The sequence below is a fragment of the Natrix helvetica genome (genome assembly GCF_964273705.1).
Source record: "Natrix helvetica genome assembly, chromosome: 3".
NCBI lineage: Eukaryota > Metazoa > Chordata > Lepidosauria > Squamata > Natricidae > Natrix > Natrix helvetica.
Window position 1 is genome coordinate 136,773,312 of NC_138549.1, and position 25,356 is coordinate 136,798,667.

Here is a 25,356-nt window from a genome sequence, read left to right on the forward strand (position 1 = left end):
TACCTTATAACTATGTGTAGATACTACATGCGAGCAATACAGATCATCTCAGAGTAATAAAATTGAGGGAATTCATTTGGTTCAAATGAGGTAAGTTTTCAGATAAGGCATATATTACATAGTCTTTAATAATCCATATTTCTTCTATCTTTTTTATTCTTAGGTATTCTTAACTATTTATTTCCCATGCCAATATGGTTAGTTAAAGCTCTCTAATATGCTTTACAATATTTTTCCTGAGACATTTTATCCTGCAAATGTTTACATATAGAGAATTGACACCAACTAACAACCCAGGAAAACGAGATGGAAGTAATGCTCCAGTCTTTCCAGATAGAGACATTTCCTTTGGATGAAACAGGAATATATTAATAGGACGAAGGAATTGATGATCTACTAAAGCAGGGCACTGTAAATTGGTGCGATGTATTGTGTGGAATTGTGGCTGCAGGAATTACCTATGAAATTCCTTAACTGACAATTTAATAGTAATGACAACCAAGCTATTGTGAGTTTCTTTTAAAATTAATTGCATTTATGTTGTTTCTTTACAGAATTGTATTTAGCCTTTTCAATTCATTTTCAGTTCCATTTCCAGTTTTGAAGCAACTCTCCAGATCTATTTCCTCCAAAATAGCACATGGGTCTTTCATATTGGAACCAAGAAACTATGGGTTGTTTAGACCTCTTCCAAGATTACCCTAAAAAAAGGAAAGAAAAATATTGCTAATCAGATGAGGGTGGAAGGAGCAATAAATAACCTTTCTCCAAAGTATATAGTAAAGACCCTGAATCCATTGTTGCAAAATACATTGGGATTTTGATTTAAGACCTGAAGATGATATCAGTAGACGCCACTGTATTTACCTCCATGTCTTATACTCAAAGGGAATACCATTGCACAAGGTAAGGATATAGTCCCATCCATTAAATATGGAAGGAGCTTGCCTTGTCCCTGCCTGTCCTCAGCAATCATCTCCTTCTGCTTGTTGTTTGAGGATTGCAGATTAGTGACATCCATGAATCAGGATAGAAGAGACTTTGCACTCATGGGCAAGTGAGAAAGGAGTGGATCATTTTGTATTAGTGCAGATTGGTTTACATTTATAATTTTACATTAAGATATATTTCAGTTAAAACTGAGGAATAAATCTTTAAAATAGGACACTAAAAATTTTCCGTGTGGTGCTTTCAGATTGGTTCGGACTACAACAGTCATACTTTCCAATGAACAACTGTTGACTGTTTAATAATTTTGTCCACTGGAATTAATGGAACAGTAATTCATGTTGTTCTGCTAGTTATTTTTTATATTTTCTGAGCTTTTGAAGGTTGGCCTTGAATACAATCTACCAAAGTGCTAAGTCACAAATAAGCATTAATGTAACTTACCCAACCACCTTGCCTTTCAATATAGCTTCTCACTTCAGGATTGCTGTTGATTGTTTCTGTGAGTATGTTTATCTGACTGTGATCTCGAGTTTTCTTTATAAATTTCACAAACAACTTCACAGCAGCAACTAGAAAAGCTCTTTCAGGCTCTAGCTCAGGATTTTGACTGATCCAAATGCTGCTGAAAGATTCTGCTACTTCTCCAAATTTCTTTATCTGTAAACATAGAGTAAATATTTCAAAAATAAAATGCAACTATTGTAAAACAACAACATTTAGGGTGGGCAACAGGTCTGATTCACTTTAAAATTTGAATTAAATATTTATTAATAGGATCAAATATCGATTTTGTTCTACGTGTGCAACAAAATTATTTGACAATCACAATGCTTAAGGTGTTTCAATTAAAGCTTAAACTTGTCTACGTTTCATGAACCAACCAGTCCCTTCTTAGAAAAAGGTGAAGATCAAGAGCTGCTGAAGAGACAAGCAAATATGAAATAATGATATCAAAACTTGACATGAGATCTTGGTCGAATCATCTTCTACTCATTAATTTTAGACTGAAAGCCTAACACAAAGACGATCAACGTAATTCCATTGAAAGTGAGAGATACACAAGTGCCAGATTATTTTAAAATGTTTACCTTGGAACAAGTTCCTCTTAAGAGGGGTGACCTCTACTATCTCTGCTTTCTGAATCAGCCCTGCCTAATAACAGTCAATCATTACAACATCCATATTAGCTTTTTGGGGGGAGGGGGGACATCATTCCAAAACCTTAGTCTATTTTTCAGGCTTTCCCAGGATTGATCTTACCTTGTTGTATTGTACCCTCTGAACTTTGATTTCTGATACAAAATTCTCTGTTTGGGTCTCTGGGCTGAGTCTTGACTGTTTTTTTTTTGTTTACCATTGTCAATGGAGGAGTGCCCTCCTGGCTTTGGACTTGAGTCATTGACGTCTTGCTCTGGTTTTTATATTACTCCTGACTAAAGCTAATCACTAGATAATAAAAATGAAAGTACAAGGATTATGGATAAATTATTCAGAAGATTCTACAGCATCCTTTTTATTGCTGCCTAAAATAGCAAAGGAATGAAAAATAGACAGTGAAATAAGAATTGAAAGAAATAAAATAAGATGAAAGAACAGGGATATAAGTGGCAACTGCGGTGCCTTGAATCATATAATTATTGTTTGTTATATTAATCTGTTGATCTAAATAGATCCCTCATAGCTCTAAACACCATACTGCTCTTGAAAACGTAACACCGAGTCAGAGGTGTGTTGCTGCCGGTCCGGCCCGGTTTGGCTGAACCAGTAGTGGAATTCAGGCCCGGGTCGCAGAATCGGCAGCAAACTGGACACTAGAGGGAACTAGAAGGAATGAAGGATTATAATAAAGGGAGAAGAACAGTTAATTTGACTTACTAGTACAGAATGGAGCAAAATATTTCAACATTAGATGGATTGAAGAATATTTGTGAACAATGGACCAAAAGTTAATTTTAAAAATCTCTGCCATTATAGAAAGGCTATGCTTAAAAGATATTATGGAAGAGGAACAAGTTTTATCAGGCAAGGCTGAGACTGATTTAAAAGGAAATTTTAAAAGGAAAAGCTATAAGATACTACACTGGATATTTATTTGTTTGTTTATATTTCAACTTTTCAAATTTTATGAATAACTCAAGGTGGTCGATACCTAATACGTCTCCCCCATTTCCCTACAAAAACAACAACCCTGTAAGGTGAATTGGGCTGAGAGAGAATAACTGGCTCAAGATCACCCAGCTGTCTTCCATGCCTATAACTTCTTCTTCTTGTGCCATCGGACATTGGTGATCATGTTTGTTAGATATTTACAATAGTAAGCATGGTTTCCTCCTAGGTCCTCTGTTCCGGCGGGAACAGAGGTTTGATCCTATTGGATGAGAGTCTGACAGCTCCCTATAAAAGGGCTGCTGTCAGACCCAGACTTTCCTGGATTGTTCACACTTGTTGTTGCTATTAATAAAGAGCTGTTGCACTGTTAGCCTGTGTCTGCCTATCCATTGCCCGATCTAACACTGGCGATGAAGGTGGGATTCGATGATGGCGTACCAGAGCTGCTGGACCTTCACCATTCTGCGCACCCGGCCTTGCTTCTCGTAGCTTTCGTAGAGCCGCTCAAACTCTTCTCCCCAGACCTCATCCAGACCGGGACATTCGCTTGGATACATCAGAGACCAGTCCTGGTTGGTCTCCACCCATTTCATGAAGAGGTCCAGGATCCAGAGTGCATAGAAAAGGTCCTGAGTTCTCTGCTCCTCCTTCCCCGTGTTCTTCTTCAGGTCGAGGAACTCAAAGATGTCGAAGTGCCAGGGCTCCAGGTAGATGGTGAAGGCCCCGGATCTCTTATTTCCCCCTTGGCCCACATAGTGAGCTGTGTTGTTGTAGACCCTCAACATGGGGACCAGCCTGTTGGAGTTGCCGTTGGTCCCAGCAATGTAGCTGCCGGTGGCCCGGATACAGCTCACGGCCATCCCGATGCCCCCCACGGACTTGGAGATGAGCATGCAGTGCTTCAGCGTGTCGTAAATGCCCTCGATGCTGTCGTCCTTCATGCACAGGAGGAAGCAGCTGGAGAGCTGAGGGTGGTTGGTGCCGGCATTGAAGAGGGTGGGGGAAGCGTGGGTGAACCACTTCTCGGACAAAAGGTTGTAGGTCTCAATGGCCGCCTCGATGTCATTCTTGTGGATGCCCACCGAGACCCTGATCAGCATGTGCTGGGGACGCTCGGCCACTTTAGAATTGATTTTCAGAAGATAGGAGCACTCCAGGGTCTTAAAGCCAAAGTAATTGTAGGAGAAATCCCGATCATAGATTATTGCAGAATTCAGTCGATCATTAAGCTTATTAAGTGTATTCAGTACACTTCTTTGCATTAATTTTTGGGGGGATTGTCACAAAAGTTGACTTTAGCCAATCGTTTGGTATCTTTTCTGTTTCATAAATTCAATTGAAGAGCTGCAGTAAAAATGTCTTCCCATTGCCTTCTAGCAAAATTTTAAAATTTTAAAATTTCTACTGGACTATCATCAGGACCTATGGCTTTTCTTGTTTTCCCTATTTTTCTTGTATGTTCAGCCTCCTTCATAATGATGTTTGGTCCAGTTGTTATGTTTCCCTTATCAATATTATCCCTAGTGTCCTCAAAAAGTTCTACAGTATATTCTTTCCATCTTATTAGTTTTTCATCCTTATCTAAGATAATTTTCCCCTCCTTGTCAACTAAGTTGTTGATTTTCTTTTTGTAGAGGCCTGCTGCTTCTTTCACTTTTTTGTGTGAATTGAAATTATCATGCATATGTTCTGTCTCTTCTATTTCTTTGCATCTCTTTGCAAACCACTTTTCTTTTGCCAGATGAATTTTTCTTCTAATTTATTTTCTGCAATTCATTGTATTTTTCTTTATTTTTATAAGAGCTTTTTTCGTCCATAAGATGAAGAATTTCATCTGTCATCCACTGTTGTTTCTTGTGGTACCTCTCTCTTGGTTTTGAGTTTGTTATCTCTACTATTGCATTTTTAAATTCATTCCAATTCACTTCTACATCTTCATTATTCAAGTTGTTGATTTCTCTTAAAATAAATTTCTAGTTCTTCTTTTATCTCATCTCCATGCCTATTACACAGGACTGGAACTCACAGTCTCCTGCACCTTAACCACTAGACCAGTGTTTCTCAAACTTGGCGACTTTAAGTCCTGTGGACTTCAACTCCCAGAATCCCCCAGCCAGCATAGCTGGCTGGGGAATTCTGGGAGTTGAAGTCCACAGGACTTAAAGTCGCCAAGTTTGAGAAACACTGCACTAGACCAAACATGCAAGGAAATTGTGATGTCTTAATAATTAAGAGAGATGTACAAATAATGAACCAAAAGAGTGGTCTAGATAGCTTTCCTACGTATATGGGACTGACAAAAGAGACTTTTGTTAATGTTTTGAAGGATTTTGTGAGAAAGGACATAGAAAAAAATGAAAAGAAATCAGGGTCTAGGACATTATATGAAGGGATGAAAGATTAAGATTCTTAAAAGTAAAAGGAAGGGATAAGGGTTATTTTATGTGATTACAGTTATATAGGTATATTGTTAACACTGGTTAAAATAAAGGGGGTGTTAAGGATTTGTTTATAGGTAAGAGACAAGATATTGGGAAGTACAGATAATTTGTTGTATTTTAAGAAAAGGTAATAAATTACTAAAATTGTTTATACCTGTTATGGAGAGGTGAGTTACTTCTTTATATAGTTCTTTTACTTTTTTTACTATATCATTTTTATTTCTTTTCTATTTCTATTTCTTTTTCGCACTTGGTTTTTCCTTTTATTCTTTTTTTTAAAGTTTGAATTAGTTTATACCTTTTTAATTGTAACATTCAACAAAATTACTATTTTTTAAACAGAACATAAAACAGATCAAACTGGGACAGATGAAAGCAGCCAATATAAAATGTTTTGCATCCAAGAGGCCACAGAAATGTATTCTGGCATAATTTACATCTACATAGATAATTTCTGTTAGTTAATGGTAAACTGAAACTGATGGATTTTGACCACAAAGCTTAGGAAGGTATTTACCTTTGTTTTGCTTTCCTCTGCAATCACTGCCTTTATTGGGTCCTCCATTTCTGCATTGTACTGATCTCCTATAGATGTCAGAAACTCGGCAATAGCAACTGGATCAAAAGTGCTTGCTGAATCAACTGTTGGTGAACATAAAGCCAATACAGATTTACAGGTTCTTTCCCTATACAAAAATATTCTAATTCAATTTCTATTCCATTTCAGTTCTAACCCCTTTGACATGTCCCATATGCCATTTTGCCTACATTTTAAATTTAGCTAAAGAGTAATTACATTTGCTTATCTAAAACAAATACAGGTAATTCTTAGGTTAGAACCAATTGTTCAGCAGCTATTTGAAGTTATGAAAGTGCTGAACAAGGGGTGGGGGGGACTTGAAACCAGTCTGTGCAGTTGCGGTTAATGCAGCATCCTTATAGTCGTGTGATCATAAATTCTGACATTCCCTACTGGCTTCCCATTAGTGAAGTCAATGGGGGAGCTGCCAGGAAGCTGCAAGTTGCTTCTGCTGGTTTTCCACTTGCCTATGCTCTATAGCAGGGGTCTCCAACTTTGGGAACTGTAAAACTGGCAGACTTTAAGTCCCAGAATTCTGGGAGTTGAAGTCCTCCAGGCTTAAAGTTGCCAAGGTTGGAGACCCCTGCTCTATATTGTCTGCCTACGGCAACTTCCCAGTCCCCCTATGGCACCAACATACCTTCCAATGCTTTATAGTGCCTGGCTGTGACACTCCCTCACCCACCCATAGCTCTCAACCAAAGTTCTTACCTACTATGCTCCTTCCCTGGGCCTTCACTGATTTTAGGCCTATGAAGAGAACAAAGTTTTCTCAGAGAACAAAATGAAAAGGAAAATCATCTAGAGAAAGGAAGAAGTAGAAAGCTCACTCCACTAACCCTGCTTACATAATTGTGAAGATAAAAGCAGTGGAAGAAAGTTAATAGATATTAACAAAGTTATAGATACATTACACAGGTAACCTCTTGGTATGTAATTATCGTAAACCTCAAAATGTCCCACACCATGCACTGTCTAATTTATCTGCTTCACAATTGAAGCAGATTGTCTGAGACAGAATTTGGTAACCCTCACACAATGATTTTACAGGTGAGTGCATAGAATAAACTGATATATTTGGTTTCAGTTTCAATTTTGAGGGCAATTCTTACATTACTATTTATTTGGGGACTGCTTCTACTCACGTTCATGTCTTACCACAATAACCATGATATCTGCAAAGACTGGACGAAATGGCCACCATTTCCCTATTACCTACATGTGTTCCTTTCTGCAGCTATTACACAGAAGAATAAATAGCAATAACAATAGCACTTAGACTTATATACCACTTCATATTGCTTTACAGCCCTATCTGGGCAGTTTACAATGTCAGCATATTGCCCCAACAAACTGAGTCCTCATTTTATTGTCCTTTGGAAGGATGGAAGGTGGTGTCAATCTTCTTCCTGTATACATTTATTATGTTTTATCAATAGGAATAAAATACAAAACAGAAAAACAAAACAGGAAAAGTCAATCTTGAGCCCCATCAGATAGAACTACGGGGTGTGGGCAGTGTGTATACATACGTGCATGCGTGCATGCATACATACATACATACATGTGTATGTATGTATGTATGTATGTATGTATGTATGTATGTATGTATGTATGTTTCATATATATCTTATCTTTCCTGCTACTGAATCAAGAGTTTAGCAGTTTAGAATTTTGAAAACTTGACTGACTTTGTTAGAGGCCTGTCTGTGTTTAAAACCTGCTTCCTTAAAGTCTCACCATCAACCATCCCAATTTAATATTCTAAATATGTACTTGAGTACAAGTCCCATTTTCCCACTATAGCACAATTCATGATCATTCGAGCAGGGGAGGCAAAGAGAACTTTGCTGAAAAGTTCCTACAGCAGAATTAACAACATCCAGAAACTTTACGGTAGTATACATTTACCTGTGGAAATAATCAAAACTTATTGTAAAAGAATAGTACCCATTTCCACTGTCTCAAAGCCATCCATAAGTCAAAGGGGGCAATAAGCTATGTTGCAGGCAAATAAATACAATGTAACTAAAAATCACAAAAAGCACAATCAGCCAAAACAAAGAGCTGAAACCGATCAACCTGGCAAAGGAAATTTAAAAAGACAAAACCTCTATGCCCGTGCTTCCCTTCACCCACAAAAGAGATAACTAGACACCATATACAAGACAGAAAATAAGCCTACAGTTATAGAAAAAAAATGATTAAAATTGCCCCCTGGCCATAATGATACTGTGGAACAGTCAGGTTCTCATCCACCCCATGCACAAATGATTACATGCACATACTTAAACAAAAAGAGCCACATTTCCCTATAAAAAGTTGTTCCAAACACCCCCATCCTCTGTAGCCTACCGCCACGCTGTGACACTCCCTCACCCACCCATAGCTCTCAACCAAAGTTCTTACCTGCTATGCTCCTTCCCTGGGGCTCCACTAATGGGCCTATGAAGAGAACAAAGTTTTCTCAGAGAACAAAATGAAAAGGGAAATCATCTAGAGAAAGGAAGAAGTAGAAAGCTCACTCCACTAACCCTGTTTACATAATTGTGAAGATAAAAGCAGTGGAAGAAAGTTAATAGATATTAACAAAGTTATAGATACATTACACAGGTAACCTCTTGGTATGTAATTATCGTGAACCTCAAAATGTCCCACACCATGCACTGTCTAATTTATCTGCTTCACAATTGAAGCAGATTGTCTGAGACAGAATTTGGTATCCCTCACACAATGATTTTACAGGTCAGTGCATAGAATAAACTGATATATTTGGTTTCAGTTTCAATTTTGAGGGCAATTCTTACATTACTATTTATTTGGGGACTGCTTCTACTCACGTTCATGTCTTACCACAATAACCATGATATCTGCAAAGACTGGACGAAATGGCCACCATTTCCCTATTACCTACATGTGTTCCTTTCTGCAGCTATTACACAGAAGAATAAATAGCAATAACAATAGCACTTAGACTTATATACCACTTCATATTGCTTTACAGCACTATCTGGGCAGTTTACAATGTCAGCATATTGCCCCAACAAACTGAGTCCTCATTTTATTGTCCTTGGAAGGATGGAAGGCGGTGTCAATCTTCTTCCTGTATACATTTATTATGTTTTATCAATAGGAATAAAATACAAAACAGAAAAACAAAACAGAAAAAGTCAATCTTGAGCCCCATCAGATAGAACTACGGGGTGTGGGCAGTGTGTATACATACGTGCATGCGTGCATGCATACATACATACATACATGTGTATGTATGTATGTATGTATGTATGTATGTTTCATATATATCTTATCTTTCCTGCTACTGAATCAAGAGTTTAGCAGTTTAGAATTTTGAAAACTTGACTGACTTTGTTAGAGGGCTGCCTGTTTAAAACCTGCTTCCTTAAAGTCTCACCATCAACCATCCCAATTTAATATTCTAAATATGTACTTGAGTACAAGTCCCATTTTCCCACTATAGCACAATTCATGATCATTCGAGCAGGGGAGGCAAAGAGAACTTTGCTGAAAAGTTCCTACAGCAGAATTAACAACATCCAGAAACTTTACAGTAGTATACATTTACCTGTGGAAATAATCAAAACTTATTGTAAAAGAATAGTACCCATTTCCACTGTCTCAAAGCCATCCATAAGTCAAAGGGGGCAATAAGCTATGTTGCAGGCAAATAAATACAATGTAACTAAAAATCACAAAAAGCACAATCAGCCAAAACAAAGAGCTGAAACCGATCAACCTGGCAAAGGAAATTTAAAAAGACAAAACCTCTATGCCCGTGCTTCCCTTCACCCACAAAAGAGATAACTAGACACCATATACAAGACAGAAAATAAGCCTACAGTTATAGAAAAAAAATGATTAAAATTGCCCCCTGGCCATAATGATACAGTGGAACAGTCAGGTTCTCATCCACCCCATGCACAAATGATTACATGCACATACTTAAACAAAAAGAGCCACATTTCCCTATAAAAAGTTGTTCCAAACACCCCCATCCTCTGTAGCCTACCACCAAGAACTATCCCTCTTTACTTATGAGAATAAAAGGGTCACTTCCTTCCTACCATCAGCGTGCCTTGCATCTCATTTCTGATACCCTGACTTGGAAAAAGGACCCAGAAAATTATTTTACCAAAACCAACTAATGTTTTAATTAATAAGCTGTAGATTTAAAACATAATTATTCAATTTTAAGGGACGCAGTGGCTCAGAGGCTAAGAAGCTGAGCTTGTCGATCAGAAAGGTCGGCAGTTTGGCAGTTCGAATCCCTAGCGCCGCGTAACAGAGTGAGCTCCCATTACTTGTCCCAGCTTCTGCCAACCTAGCTGTTTGAATGCATGTAAAAAGGCAAGTAGAAAAATAGGGATCACCTTTGGTGGGAAGGTAACAGTGTTCCAGGCGCCTTCGACATTTAATCATGCCGGAGATGTCTTCAGACAGTCCTGGCTCTTTGACTTTGAAACAGAGTTGAGCACCACCCCCTAGAGCAGCGATGGCGAACCTTTTTTGGCTAGCGTGCCATAAGTGGGGGGAGTGCAGGGGGTTCGTGTGCATGCGTGCTGCACCCATAATGCAATGCACGACCCCCCCCAGTACGGATGCGCACACTACAGGCGCGACTCCCCCATTTTTGCATGCTTTTTTCGCCCTCCCCAGGTTCCAGAGGCTTTATAGGAGAATGGGGAGGGTGAAAACAGCCCCCCACCCCCAGAAGCCATCCCGAGGCTTCAGGACCTTCAGGAGGCTTCCTTGAAGCCTTTGGAGCACTTAAAACGACCCTCCGTGCAAACCAGAAGTCACTTCCAGTTTGCTTGGGGGGTCGTTTTAAGCGCTCCGAAGGCTTCAGGGACCTTCAAGAGGCTTCCCTGAAGCCTCCGGGGCAGTCAAAATGACCCTCTGAGCAAGCAGGAAGTCCGTTCCTGAACTTCCGGTTTGCCCGTAGGGCCAGTTTTTTGCACTCCAGAGGCTTCAGGGAAGCTCATGAAGCCTCTGGAGGGCCTCCGGGGAGGGAGTCTCTTTTTGCCCTTGCCAGGCTCCTATAAAGCCTCTGGAGCCTGGGAAGGGTGAAAAATGGCTTTTAAAAAGGATGAACTCAGCTGGCCAGTGCGTGCGTGCGTGCTGGCCAGCTGACAGGGCAGCGCATCGCGTGTCCTGACAAATGGCTCCGCGTGCCACCTGTGGCACACGTGCCATAGGTTCACCATCACTTCCCTAGAGTCAGGAACGACTAACACATATGTGCAAGGTGAACCTTTTCCTTTACCTTTTTATTCAATTTTAAAACTTTGTTTTGGAATATTATTATGCCTTAAGAATGAAGTTTTTGATATAACAGGCATAGTTCAGAATTAAGAAGCAAGTTCTTCTTGCTTCTTAAATGCAAGAATTTTTTAAAATTTGGTTTTAATAAATATTTAAATATTTATTTAAATGTAACTGATCAATTAGATGACAAATGGCTAAAATTCTTTAAAATTAGTGGTTTCCACTAGTGTTTATGCACTATGGCCTAAATAAACTAGTTTTGGTCTCTAACAAAAGTTTGCAAAGTACCGATTGCAAACTTTTTTTTTTTTTTGCTCCAAGCAAGAAGATTCAGCAGCTGGTCCTGCCTTCAAAATTTGGAAATACAGACCCACCCCTTTGCCCTCCCTCATCATAACTTACTTTAGAAAAAAACTCTTATACCTTGGAATTGAATTTTAGGTTCATAGTCTAGGTCCAGGCATCGATCAGTTACTTCTTCCCGTGGCTTCTTTAAACAAAGAGTAGTAAACAAGGCTTCCACAATTTGTTCTGTTTGTTCTTCAAACGTCATTGAGTTATTCATCTTCAGGTATGTATTTCAAACTTATTTTTCTTCTGTTGTCTAGAAGAGATTGAACATAAAAAGTGTCCAGAAACTTCCTTCATTTACAGGTCAGAATGGGAAATAATTTACAGAATATAATGATTTATGTTGTCTGTGATCTGTAGTCCCACCATCACCATTTTAAGATATCGTCATCCATAATAACGACAAAATATTAATTACCAGAAGCGTCCAGATTATCAAGTCCACCGATGCTTTCTCGTCTACCATTCAAGATACTCAGTTGAGTAAAGGGAAGTAGAATTTTATATTTGATATTGTATGCATAACCTTTGGACGCCAAGGCATTTGCATGTCGTTGCCATAGCAGTAATATCTCTCACTAAATAGATATCTATTTTTTCAACAATTCTTTCAATTATTCTAGATGCATACTATACATCTTCCATAAGTCCCCTTCAACTTTATCTTGACCCCTAACAACTTTATGGATCCATCTATTGGTATGTAGGTTTTATTGACAACAATGTGAAACTCATTTGATACTGCCTCCCCCCCCGCCCCCTCGCTCCCCCACCCCCAAAGTTGTATCCTTCTAACCGGGAGTTCTCTTGCATTGCCTTTAGAGATCAGCTAAGTTTGTCTCAGCACTGTTATCTACTTGAACTTCTAAATATATATTTTATTTTATTTTATTGGCTGCCTGAATGTGTGAATATATTCTGCTTATCACAGTTGAGAAATATTATAATCCATAGATGTTAACATAACCAGAAAACTGAGTCCTTCACACTCTTAGGACCCCAAGCCCAGGGATATAAACAGGTCTTCAACACCTCCTGAGCATTGCCTTCTGAGAGGCATTTCCGGGGAAGCAATGGCAGATTGAAGACAACTTCACTTTTAGTGGAGATATTTACTCAAAAGTCCTCTTTTACACCCACACCTTTCTGACGTCACAACACAGTGCCAAAGCATTTAGTACTATTAAACTGCATGTGAAATAGGCTTCTGTGCCTGTATATTTTCAAGCTCTGCTATACTAGTGAGAAAAAGGCTTTTTTTCCTGCCTGCAAAGAAGCATCAGCTGTGTTCCTCATGCTCCAGGAGCTACTTAATGACAATAAAGCTCTTCTCCCTTTCTTGGACATTAGAACCTATTTCCCAAAATATTGTTTTCCATAAAAGGCTTCAAGGAACCTAATTAATCTTTTCAATGGAATGTTATTCTCAGCCACAAGGCAGCAAGGGGGGTAACCCAGCTTCTTTTCTCCTTTCTAAGGCTTGCTTTGAATTAAAACATGCACATGAGATTTAGATAACATTGTGCAACTGTCTATAAGGCAAAATGCTTCATACCAGTTACTGTTAAGTAATTTAGGTTTATAACTCAATTATACCTTATAGCTATATGTAGATGGTAGATAGTACACATGAGCAATATAGATCATATCAGAATAATAAATTGAAGGGAAACCATTGTCATTTGGTTCAAATGAGATAAGTTTCCAGATAAGCTACGTATATATACATAGTGTTGAACTTTAATAAGCCATATTTCTTCTATCTTTCTTATTCTTAGATATTCGTAACTATCTTCTTCACATGCCAATATGGTTAGTTCAAGCTTTATAATATGCTTTACAATCTTTTCCTGAGACATTTTATCCTGCTAATGTTTACATATAGAGAACTGACACCAACTAACAACCCAGGAAAACGAGATGGAAGTAATGCTCCAGTCTTCCCAGATAGAGACATTTCCTTTGGATGAAACAGGAATATATTAATAGGACGAAGGAATTGATGATCTACTAAAGCAGGGCACTGTAAATTGGTGAGATGTATTGTGTGGAATTGTGGCTGCAGGAATTACCTATGAAATTCCTTAACTGACAATTTAATAGTAATGACAACCAAGCTATTGTAAATTTCTTTTAAAATTAATTGCATTTATGTTGTTTCTTTACAAAATTGTATTTAGCCTTTTTAATTCATTTTCAGTTCCATTTCCAGTTTTGAAGCAACTCTCCAGCTCTATTTCTTCCAAAATAGCACATGGGTCTTTCATATTGGAACCAAGGAATTATGGGCTTCCAAGATTACCCTAAAAAAAGGAAAGAAAGAAAAATATTGCTAATCAGATGAGGGTGGAAGGAGCAATAAATGACCTTTCTCCAAAGTATATAGTAAAGATCCTGAAATCCATTGTTGCGAAATACATTGGGATTTTGATTTAAGACCTGAAGATGATATCAGTAGATGCCACTGTATTTGCCCCCATATCTAATACTCACAAGGAATACCATTGCACAAGATAAGGATATAGTCCCATCCATTAAATATGGAAGGAGCTTGCCTTGTCTCTTCCTGTCCTCAGCAATCATCTCCTTTTGCTTGTTGTTTGGGGATTGCAGATTAGTGACATCCATGAATCAGGATAGAAGAGACTTTGTACTCATGGACATGTGAGAAAGGAGTGGATCATTTTGTATTAGTGCAGATTGATTTACATGTAGAATTTTACATTCAGAAATATTAAAACTGAGGAATAAATCTTTAAAGAAAATTTCATGTTGTGTTTCCAGATTGTTAACTGTTTAATAAGTTTACTCACTGGAATTAATGGAATAGTAATTCATGTTGTTTTGCTAGTTATTTTTTCTGTTTTCTGAGCTTTTGAAGGTTGCCCTTGAATGCAATCTATCCAAGTGCTAAGTCAGTTAAACATTAATGTAACTTACCCAACCACCTTGCCTTTCAATATCGTTTCTCACTTCAGGATTTCTGTTCATTGTTTCTGTGATTATGTTTATCTGGCCCTTATCTCCTTGAGTTTTCTTTATAAGTTTTTCAAACAACTTCACAGCAACAGCTAGAGAAGCTCTTTTAGGCTTTAGCCCAGGAGTTTGACTGATCCAATTCCTGGTGAGAGATTCTGCTACTTCTCCGAATTTCTTTATCTGTAAATATAGAATGAATATTTTTTTAATAAAATGCAACTACTGAAAGACAACATTTGGCGGGAAACAGCTCACCTTAAAATTTAAATCAAATATTTTAAAATAACATTAAAGGTCTATTTTGTACAACTTATGCAACAAAATTGTTTGACAATCATAATGCATAAGGCAGTGATGGCGAACCTATGGCATGCGTGCCACAGGTGGTACCCGGAGCCATTTTTCAGGGCACGCAAGGCGCTGCCCTGTCAGCTGGCCAGCGCACATGCACACACTGGCCAACTGAGCTCACCCTTTTTTAAAGCCATTTTTTGCCCTCCCCAGGTTCCAGAGGCTTTTCGCCCTGGGGAGGGTGAAAAGAGCCCCCCCCCCACCTCCCCGGAGGCCCTCCGGAGGCTTCATGAGCTTCCCTGATGACTCCGGAGTACAAAAAACCAGCCCTACAGGCAAACAGGAAGTTTGGGAACGGACTTCCGCTTTGCTCGGAGGTTCATTTTGACTGCTCTGGAGGCTTCAGGGAAGCGTCCTGAAGGTCCCTGAAGCCTTCGGAGCACTCAAAACGACCCTCCGATCAAACTGCAAGTCACTTCTGGTTTGCTTGGAGGTTCATTTTGACTGCTCCATGGCAATGTAACGTGATGATTTTGACACCCGTGGATACGGACATAAGGCTCACTGAACCTCATTTCTGAATCACTTTTGGAAATTGCTTAACTGCTTTTTAGCTATTAGGAACCTTCACAATGAGTTTTAGGGCCATGAGTAAGGTTCTCTCAATCCTTGGTGAAAGTAGTTTAAAGAAAAAAGGGTCACTAAGGTCACCTTGATTTTGGAACGTTACATGTGGACTAAGGACTCTGATGGGCTTGAAGTAAGATTTGAAATTAATCATAAAACTCATTTCCATGGGAAAGAAAGAATTTTGAATTCTTTAAGAAACGATCGGATGGTGTTCTGAAGACTGGACACTAGAGGGAACTAGAAGGAAATAAAGATTAAAGTAGGCAAGAAAATGGTAAGTGAGCACCTATTCACTCTAGATGAGTTCAAATCACCAGGACCAGATGGATTACATCCCAAGATTCCGAAGGAACTGGCAGACGAGATCTCAGAATTACTGAACTATATCTTTCAAAGAACTGGAGCACCGGGGACCTACCAGAGGACTGGAAAAGAACTGATGTAGTTTCCATCTTCAAAAAAAAAAAAGGGGGGGGGGAGGGAATAGATCCAGGAAACTATAGAACTATCAGCCTGACCTCAATACCTGTGAAGATTCTGGAAAAGATAATCAAGCAACGAATCTGTAAATACTTAGAAGCAAACAAAGTCATAACCAAAAGCCAACTTGGATTTGTCAAAAACAGATCATACCAGACAAATTTTATTGCATTCTTTGATAAAGTGACAAAATTATGAATGCTGTGGATATAACTTACTTGGACTTCAGTAAGGCATTTGTTAAAGTAGACCATAACCTACTACTTGACAGAATAGAAAAATGTGGGTTAAACAGCCTTACCACCAGATGGATTCATACTGGCTGACCAACCTCACTCAACGTGTATCCTCAATGGAACCACATTTATATGGAGGGAAATATGAAGTGGGGTACCCCAAGGCTGTTTTAGACCCAGTACTCTTCAACATCTTCATCAATGATTTAGATGAGGGGATAGAACAGAGGTGGTATTCAGCTAGTTCACACCAGTTTGCCCGAACTGGCAGCAGAAATTTTGCCCAGTTTGGAGAACCAGTACAATGGCCAGCTGGCCATGCTCCCAAACTGGTTCCCCCTGTCACCAGTTACTCACCCTGCCCATCTAGACACCGCATGCTTGCACTGCCTCTTTGCATATCGGCTCTCAAAGAGGCTGGCGGCTGGCTGCTGAAAAGCCCTCCGGTCTGTAAAAAAGCAGCTGTTGTCACTACCATCTTTTTTGTGCATGTGCATCCCATTGCCTTGCAAGTCCACTTGGATGGGATGCACATGCACCAAGAAGATGGTGGCGACGGCAGCTGCTTTTTTGCCGACCGGAAGACTTTTCAGCGGTCTGCGGCCAGCCGCTAGCCTCATTGAGAGCCGGTATGCAAAGCGTCAGCAGCTGGGAAGCTTCTTTACCATCCAGCTGTTTCCCAGAAATGGCGGCTGAATGGGAGCCGCCAAAAACTCAGGTCAGCTTACCTTCTGGACTGGACCAACCGCTGCATAAGATAAGCAACCAAAGAGGCAATAGTGAGGGAGGAAGTGAGGAAGCAGGGGTGACTAGTGAAGGGAGGGTGGGGGTAGATAGGGAAAAATCCTAAAAAGTTTCCTGCCTTTTCCTGTGGGCATGGCTAGGTGGGGGGAAATGTGACTGAGTGGGCGTGGGTGTGAGTGATGTCACATTGGCCACACCCACTCAATCACATGCCTCCCACCTAGCCAGCCCCACCGAACCAGTAGCGAAAATTTTTGAATCCCACCACTGGGATAGATGGATAACTCATCAAATTTTCAGCTAGTAGAAATAGCCAACACTCCTGAAGATAGGTTTAAGATACAGAAGGATCTTAAGAAACTTGAACATTGGGGACTATGTTCATTGGGCAAAATGAAATGGTGAAAAAAGTAAGGTTCTACATTTAGGCGAGAATGCACAGGTATAGTATAGGTGATACCAGGCTAAATAACACTGAACTGGAACTCACCATCTCCTGCACCTTAACCACTAGACCAAACATGCAAGTGAAACTGTAACGGCTTAATAATTAAGAGGGATGTACAAATAATGAACCAAAAGAGTGGCTTGGATATGGGATATATCCCTATATGGGATTTACAAAAGAGACTTTTGTTAGTTTTGAAGGATTTTATGAGAAAGGTCAGATAAAAAAATAAAAATAAATCAAGTTCTAGGACATTATTTGAAGAGATTAAAGATTAATGTTGTTAAAGTATAAGGAAGGGATATAAAGTTATTTTATGTGATTCAGGTTATATAGGTATGTTGTTAATTCTGCTAATAATAAGGTCCTAATGATTTTTTTTCTACAGATAAGAGATGACATATGGGAAGAACAGATCATTTATTGTATTAAGAGAAGGTACTGAGTTATTGTTTATACTTGGAATATAGAAGGGGAATTTATTTCTTTATATTTTTCTATTTTACTATATTATTTTTCTTTCTTTTCTATTTTGCGTTCTTTTCTGAAATTGGTTTTCCTTTTTATTCTTTTTTTGAAGTTTGTACTGATTTAATAGCAACATTCAACAAAATTACTATTTTTAAAAAATAGCATAAAACATATCAAACTAAGACAGTTCTAAGTAGCCAATGTAAAACATTTTGCATCTATGAGGCAGCAGAAATGTATTCTGGAAAAATTTACATCTACATAGATCCGTGATGGCGAACCTATGGCATGCGTGCCACAAGTGGCACGCAGAGCCATTTGTCAGGGCACGCGAGGCACTGCCCTGTCAGCTGGCCAGCGCGCATGCGCGCGCTGGCCAGCTGAATTCACCTTTTTAAAAGCTATTTTTTTGCCTTCCCCAGGCTCCGGGGGCTTTATAGGAGCCTGGGGAGGGTGAAAAGAGCCTTCCCTGTCCCCCCGGAGGCTTCAGGGACCGTCCCTGAAGCCTTCGGAACGCTTAAAACCACCCTCCGAGCAAACTGGAAGTCACTTCCGGGTTGCTCGGAGGGTGGTTTTAATCGCTCCAAAGGCGTCAGGGAAGCCTCGGAGGATCCCTGAAGACTTCAGAGCGCTTAAAACCGCCCTCCAAGCAAACCTCGGAGGGTGGTTTTAATCGCTCCGAAGGCGTCAGGGAAGCCTCGGAGGATCCCTGAAGACTTCGGAGTGCTTAAAACCGCCCTCCGAGCAAACCTCGGAGGGTGGTTTTAATCGCTCCGAAGTTTTGCTCGGAGGGCGGTTTTAAGCGCTCCGAAGTCTTCAGGGATCCTCCGAGGCTTCCCTGACGCCTGCGGAGCGATTAAAACCACCCTCCGAGCAACCCGGAAGTCACTTGTGGTTTGCTCGGAGGGTGGTTTTAAGTGCTCCAAAGGCTTCAGGGAAGCCTCCGGGCAGTCCCTGAAGCCTCCGGGGGGTCGGGGGAGGCTCTTTTCGCCCTCCCCAGGCTCCTATAAAGCCCCTGGAGCCTGGGGAGGGCAAAAAAATGTAAAAATGGGGGGGTCGCGCGTTGTGCGCGCATGCGCACTGGGGGGGTCGCGCGTTGCATTATGGGTGCGGCACGCCCGCACTCGACCCCCCTGTGCTCCCCCCACTTCTGGCACGCGAGCCAAAAAAGGTTCACCATCACTGACATAGAGAGTACAATATTTTTGCAGTATAAGACGCACCTTTTTCCCTCAAAAAAAAAGGGTGAAAATCTGGGTGTGTCTTATACATTGAATACAGCATTTTTGGCCTCCCAAAACCCAACCCACTTTGCAAAAATGGGTGAGCATAGCCTTTAGGAGGCTTCCAGAGTGCTGGGGAGCGCACAAATGAGAGAAAAATGGAGCATTTTTTTGCTTGTTTTTGACTCCCCCAGCCCCTAGGAGCACTCTATAAGCCTCCTAAAGGCTATGCATGCCCTTTTTTGACAAAAAATGGGCCCGTTTTCACGGAAAATGAGCATTTTTGGATCATTCTCCCCTCCTCAGCCGCCAGGAGCACTCTACAAACCTCCTAAAGGCTAGGCATGCCCTTTTTTGACAAAAAATGGGCCCATTTTCACAAAAAATGGGCAGTTTTTTGGGAGGTCTGTAGAGTGCAAAAAATTTTTAAAAAATTTGCCTCTTCAAAATCTTGTTGCGTCTTATACTCTGGTGCGTCTTATACTCCGAAAAATACGGTAATTACCTTTGTTATGCTTTCCTCTGCAATAACTGCCTGTACATGGCCCTCCATCTCTGCGTTGTACTGATCTTTTATGGATCTCAGTAACATGGCAATATCAACTGGATCAAAACTGCTTGCAGAATCAACTGTTGGTTAACAGAAAGACAATACAGATCTACAGGTTCAGTCTCTTATAAAAATATTCTAATTCATTTTCTATACCATTTCAATTCTAATCCTTTTGACATGTCCCATTTAACATTTAACTACCTCTTAAGTGTAGCTAAAGATAATTTAGATTTGCTTATTTAAAAAAAATATAGGTAATTCTCAGGTTACAATCACTTGTTCAGCAACTATTCAAAGTTAGGAAAGTGCGAGAGAGACTCAGAACCAGTCTGTAAAGTTGCAGTTGAAGCAGCATCCTTTCAGTCATATGATGATCATTTTCCACATTCCCTACTGGCTTCCCATAATATCAATGGGGCAGCCAGCAGGAAATTTCAAGTTGCTCCTGCTGCTTTTCCATAAACTCACACTTTATATTGTCTGCCTTTAGCATCTTCCCTATCCCCCTGTATCACCCACATCCTCTGATGCACCATTAGTGCCTGCCTGTGACATTACCTGCCCACTCATAGCTCTCAAGCACAGTTCTCACCTGCCGGCCCACTTGCCCGGGTCCTGTGTCTTATCAATTCTGGGTCTATGAGGAGAAAACAAAGGTGGTTGTTTTTCTTAATCTCAGAGAACAAGGAACTGAATCATCTAGAGAAAAACAGAGGTAGAAAGATACCTATGAAGCTCACTCAACTAGCCTAGCCTGCCTAATTGTAATGATAAAGCAGATGAAGGAAAGTTGATATGTGTCATCAAAATAATAGATACATTGCACAGAGGATATATTGGTATGAAATGGTTTAAACCTCAAAACGGCACAAAGCAGGCTCAGACGTGATGCGTCTGAGACCGAATGTGGAGTCTCCCACACAATGATTTCACAAATGATTGCATAAAGTAAACTGACCTATCTGGTTTCAGTTTCAATTTGGAGGCAAATTCTCATGTTACTATTAGATTTAGGAACTGCTTTTCTACTTGCCCATGCTCTACAGCGTGCTTGTGGCAACTTCCTGGTCTTCCATGGCACCCACACATCTTCCACTGCTCCACATTCCTGTGACACGCCTTTGCCCACCCATAGCTCTCAACCACAATTCTCACCTGCTGGCCCGCTTGCCTGGGTCCTGCATCTTATTAGTTCTGGGTCTATGAAGGGAAAACAAAATTTTCTATCTCAGAGAACAAGGAAGTGAAAGGGGGAATCATCTAGACTAGAGAAAGGCAGAGATTGAAAGTTACCATCAAGCTCACTCAGCTAGCTTAGTTTGCATAATTGTGAAGATAAAAGCAATGGATGGCTGTTATCTTTAATTTGATAACATTGATGGATGTTATCAAAGTAATAAATACATTGCCCAGTGGATATCTTGGTTTCATGAGACATTTTATATCCATATATATATATTATTCTTTATACTGTTTCAATCTTTCCCTTAAATATATTAACCGAATCCACAAAGGTCTGAGAATCAGTCTCCAAGTTAATCATATTAGCAAACTTCCTCAAACCCTGAAAAAGGTCACTGAGACCTAATCCACATATCAAAAGATAAGGTCTGCAAACACAATAGAGTTAACAAAATTAAGTCTCCTGATAAAACTATATATTCACAAGAATACATATCCACCCACACACATTCACACATGCCTCTCACCACGTAGAACTTTCCCACTCCAGACAAGCTTCTCCATCCCAGACAAACAAGCTGTTTTGCTTTTAGGAATAAATATTTCTACTTTCCTCACAGCCTATCTGGATCTCATTTTTATTTAGTCTTGTGCAACCCCGGCTTGAGTTGGAACCCCAAATTATCCTTCTGGCAGTATGTAATGGTTGTAAACCTCAAAATGGTACACAACAGGCTCCAACTAAATTATTTTGCTTCACAATTGATGTGTCTGAGACAGAATTTGAAGTCTCTCACACAATGATTTCAGAAGTGATTGCATAAAATAAACTGATCTACCTGGTTTCAATTTGGAGACCAATTTCTTTGTTATTAGATTTAGCATTAGATTTAGGAACTGCTTTTCTATTTGCCCATGCTCTATACCAGGGGTCTCCAACCTTAGCAACTTTACAACTTGTGGACTTAAACTTCCACAATTCTTCTGGCTGAGGAATTGTGGGAGTTGAAGTCCACAAGTCGTAAAATTGCCAAGGTTGGAGACCCCTGCTCTATAGCGTCTGCCTGTGACACCTTCCCTGTCTCCCATGGCACCCATTCACCTTCCACTACTCCACATGTTCCTGTGACACTCCTTTGCCCACCCATAGCTCTCAACCACAGTTCTCACCTGCAGGTACACTTGTCCAGGTCCTGTATCTTGTCAGTTCTAGGTCTATGAAGATAAAAGAAAGTTTTCTATCTCAGAGGTCAAGGAACCTAAAAGGGGGAAAGTTACCTATGAAGCACACTCAGCTAGCCTAGCTTGCATAATTGTAAAGATAAAAGAAGTGGAGGAAAATTAATGGGTATTATCATTGTAATAGATATATTGTACAGGGGGCATCTTGGTATGCAATGGTTATAAACCTCAAAATAACAACAGCATGCTCAGACTAAATTATTTTGCTTCACAATTGATGTTTCGGAGACAGAATTTGAAGTCCCTCACACGACGATTTCACAAGTGATTGCATAAAATAAACTGATCTACCTGGTTTCAGTTTTAATTTGGAGGCTAGTTCTTATGTTACTGTTAGATCTGGGGACTGCTTCTGTTCACTTTCATGTCCTATGTCGGTAGTCATATTAGATCATTGACCAAATGGCTGTGGAAAACACCACCATTGCTTGATTTCCTACATTGTGTTCCTATTTCCATCCATTACAAAGAAGAGTAATTCATGTATATCTCATGTTTCCTGCTACTGAATCAGGAGTCTGGCAATTCAGGATTTTGAAAACTCAAGGACAGACTTTGTTATAGGGCCTGTCTGTGTTTTAAAAACTGACTCTTTAAAGTCCCACCATCAACCATCCCAATGTAATGTTTTAAACATGTACTTGAATATAAATCCCATTTTTCCCATATAGCACAACCCATGGTCATGCTAGCTACTGAAGCAAACATAGTCTTGCTGAAAATAGTAGCTCTTACAGGAGAATTAACAGCATCCTGAAACTTTAGTACACATTAAATCAACTGATGTTTTAATTAATAAGCAGTAGATTTAAGCAGAACTATTCAGTTTTAAAATCTTATTGAATTTTAAAATTTTATTTAAATGTAACTGATCAATTAGAGGGCAAATGGTTCAAATCCTTTAAATTGGTGGTTTCCACTAGCATCTATGCACTGCAGCTTGGATGTCACATGATGTATTGTGGCGTTTTTTGTCTTTGCGGAGCTGGGGTGGGCGTGGCCTGCATGTGATGCATCTGACCCACGGGCCCCCAGTTTGACACCCCTGCACTACAGCATATAGAAACTAACAAAAACACTATGGTAGCAAACTTATTTTTTTCTCTAAGATAGATGCAGCTGCTGGTCCCGACTTCAAAATTTGGGAAAAACAAAGCCACTCCACACACACACCCCACTCCCCTGCAAATTTTCTTCCAAATACTTGTCATTACCTTCAATTATGATCATTTTTGAAGGCTGGAAAGTATATTGCTTTCTCGAGTAAGTAGTAGTAAATAGTGCTTCCGCAATTTGTTTTGTTTGTTCCTCAAATGTCATTGAGTCGTTCATGTTCAGATACGTATTTCAAACAGAAGTTTCTGTCTTATTTTTCTAAGAGTTGTTTCTACTGTTGCTTAGAAGAGATCAAATATAAACAGTCTCCAGCAGCTTCCTTCATTCACAGGTCAATATATATAACATTCAGCAGATACTCCTCAGAACAGGAAACATAATTTACAAAGTAAAATTATGTATGTTTCCTGTGATACATTGGTAGCCACACCATAGCCATTTAAATATATTGTTAACTGGGATAAATAAGAAACATTAATTACCAGAAACAGATAACAAGTCCAGCATTGCTTTCTCTTCTACTATTCAAGACTCAGTTGCCTAAAAGGAAGTAGAATTTGATATTTGATATTGTATACATAACCTTTGGACTCCAAGACATTTTCATGTGGCTATAATAGCAGTAATATGTCTCATTAAGCAACTGCAATGTGCATTTTTTTCAAAAATTATTTTAGTTATTCTAGATGCATACTGTAAATCTCATCTGCTTATAACTTTATAATATTTCACAATCATTTCCTACCATTGAAGAGGAACTGGGTTTTCCAATTATAAAGTTCCTTTCAAGTTTATCTTGACCCTTAACAGCTTTAGATACCATCTTTAGGCTTTATTGGCAACAATGTAGGACTTATTTGCCTTTTTCCCTCGAATTTGTATAAGGACAACTCTGTTATTTCTTGACACTACGCCATCTAGCTTCTAACAGAGTTGTGTTGTTTTTAAAACTTGGCTAAGCTTGGCTCTGCACTGTTTTCTACCTGAACGTCTAGATATATATATATAAATAAAATTTGGCTGCCCAGCTCCAGTGAGCTTATGATATAGCAATAGCACTAAAACTTATATACTGCTTCACAGTGCTTTACTCTCTGAGTGGTTTACAGAGTCAGCATATTGTCCCCAACAATATGGGTCCTTATTTTACCAACCTTGGAAGGATGGAAGGCTGAGTCAACCTTGAACCGGTGAGACTCGAACTGCTGAACTGCTGGCAGCCGGTGGTCAGCTGAAGTAGAAGTAGCCTATAGTACTGCAATCTAACCATTGTGCCATCACGGCTCTTATATTGTGCTTATAGATGCTGAGAAATATTATAATTCATAGATGAATTCATATCCAGGAAACAAGGATCTCCAACCCATGTCTTCAATTCCTTCTGAGCATTGTTTTCTAAGAGGCATTTCCAGGGAAGCAATGGTGGAAGTAAAAACAACTTCAGTTTTAGTAGAGCCAGTAGCCATAGTGGAAAGTGGAACCAGTGGATGTATTGGCTCTCCAAACTGTTCTCCGGATTAAGGAGAAGATTTGGAATTTCCCAGAGTGCTTCTAACAGATGTGCTTTACAACAAAACCACTTAACAGAGTTCTTGGCAGGGTTTTAATGTTCTGGGAACTGGGAGAATTAGCTTTGCTAAAGTCAGTTCAGAGCCATCAAAAAGATACTGGGTTCACCCACTTCCCTTCATAATAATCTATACTAGAAATGGCTATATATATGGGTGGGGTGGGGTGATGCAATGGCTCAGTGGTTAAAGACACTGAGCTTGTTAGCTGCAAAGTTGACAGCCTGAGTTCGAGACAGAAAAAGAGGCAGCTTATCCAAAAATACTGCTGTTTTTCCCAACGTAAAACATAACTTTCATCTGGGTTGAGAAAAAACAGATGCAACATTTTCTCCTGCTATAGACATTTTTTTTTCCAGAGCAGAAGAATCAATTCTTGCACAGAAAAATAACAAAGGCAGGTTGTAAATTTACTTGAGTTGCAGAAATATTAAAATGACTTTGAAAGTGACACAATTTTCCTGAGACAAGAGAAAAA

General features: G+C 39.6%; 2 protein-coding genes and 1 long non-coding RNA gene across 4 annotated transcripts; 1 reads left to right on the forward strand and 2 right to left on the reverse strand.

Annotated features, from left to right (window-relative positions):
- Positions 1–164: 164 nt before the first annotated feature.
- BCL2L15 (BCL2 like 15) lies at positions 165–12,327 on the reverse strand. Of its 2 annotated transcripts, XM_081947852.1 has the most exons (5): positions 11,788–12,327; positions 6,793–6,831; positions 6,019–6,143; positions 1,393–1,608; positions 165–701 (listed from the first exon to the last, which is right to left on the reverse strand). In XM_081947852.1, the coding sequence occupies exons 1-5, from the start codon at positions 11,927–11,929 to the stop codon at positions 669–671; spliced, it is 555 nt and encodes a 184-aa protein (XP_081803978.1). In that variant the 5' UTR covers positions 11,930–12,327; the 3' UTR covers positions 165–668. The 2 variants fall into 2 exon arrangements, with proteins under 2 accessions (XP_081803978.1, XP_081803979.1); XM_081947853.1 differs by lacking the exon at positions 6,793–6,831.
- On the forward strand, positions 11,829–13,707 carry LOC309389451. The gene is made up of 3 exons (XR_014174947.1): positions 11,829–11,935; positions 12,339–12,414; positions 13,601–13,707. It is a non-coding gene; the product is annotated as an uncharacterized lncRNA (long non-coding RNA).
- LOC309389449 (bcl-2-like protein 15) lies at positions 13,555–23,787 on the reverse strand. The gene is made up of 7 exons (XM_081947851.1): positions 23,409–23,787; positions 22,123–22,167; positions 20,926–20,970; positions 20,363–20,407; positions 19,723–19,847; positions 14,656–14,874; positions 13,555–14,018 (listed from the first exon to the last, which is right to left on the reverse strand). Exons 1-7 carry the CDS (start codon positions 23,524–23,526, stop codon positions 13,998–14,000), a joined length of 618 nt encoding a protein of 205 aa, XP_081803977.1. The 5' UTR covers positions 23,527–23,787; the 3' UTR covers positions 13,555–13,997.
- Positions 23,788–25,356: the final 1,569 nt, after the last annotated feature.

What these genes read in the sequence shown, in the direction of transcription:
- BCL2L15 (XM_081947852.1), bottom strand. Translation starts at nt 11,929, where the DNA reads ATGAATAACTCAATGACGTTTGAAGAACAAACAGAACAAATTGTGGAA. An exon ending in ACCTAAAATTCAATTCCAAG is followed by an intron (nt 6,832 to 11,787) that starts GTATAAGAGTTT and finishes TTCTCTTCATAG; the next exon opens with GCCTAAAATCAGTGAAGGCC. An exon ending in CAGAGGAAAGCAAAACAAAG is followed by an intron (nt 1,609 to 6,018) that starts GTAAATACCTTC and finishes CTATGTTTACAG; the next exon opens with ATAAAGAAATTTGGAGAAGT.
- LOC309389449 (XM_081947851.1), bottom strand. Translation starts at nt 23,526, where the DNA reads ATGAACGACTCAATGACATTTGAGGAACAAACAAAACAAATTGCGGAA. An exon ending in AAAAATGATCATAATTGAAG is followed by an intron (nt 22,168 to 23,408) that starts GTAATGACAAGT and finishes TTATCTTCATAG; the next exon opens with ACCTAGAACTGACAAGATAC. An exon ending in CCGGGCAAGTGGGCCGGCAG is followed by an intron (nt 19,848 to 20,362) that starts GTGAGAACTGTG and finishes GTTAACCAACAG; the next exon opens with TTGATTCTGCAAGCAGTTTT.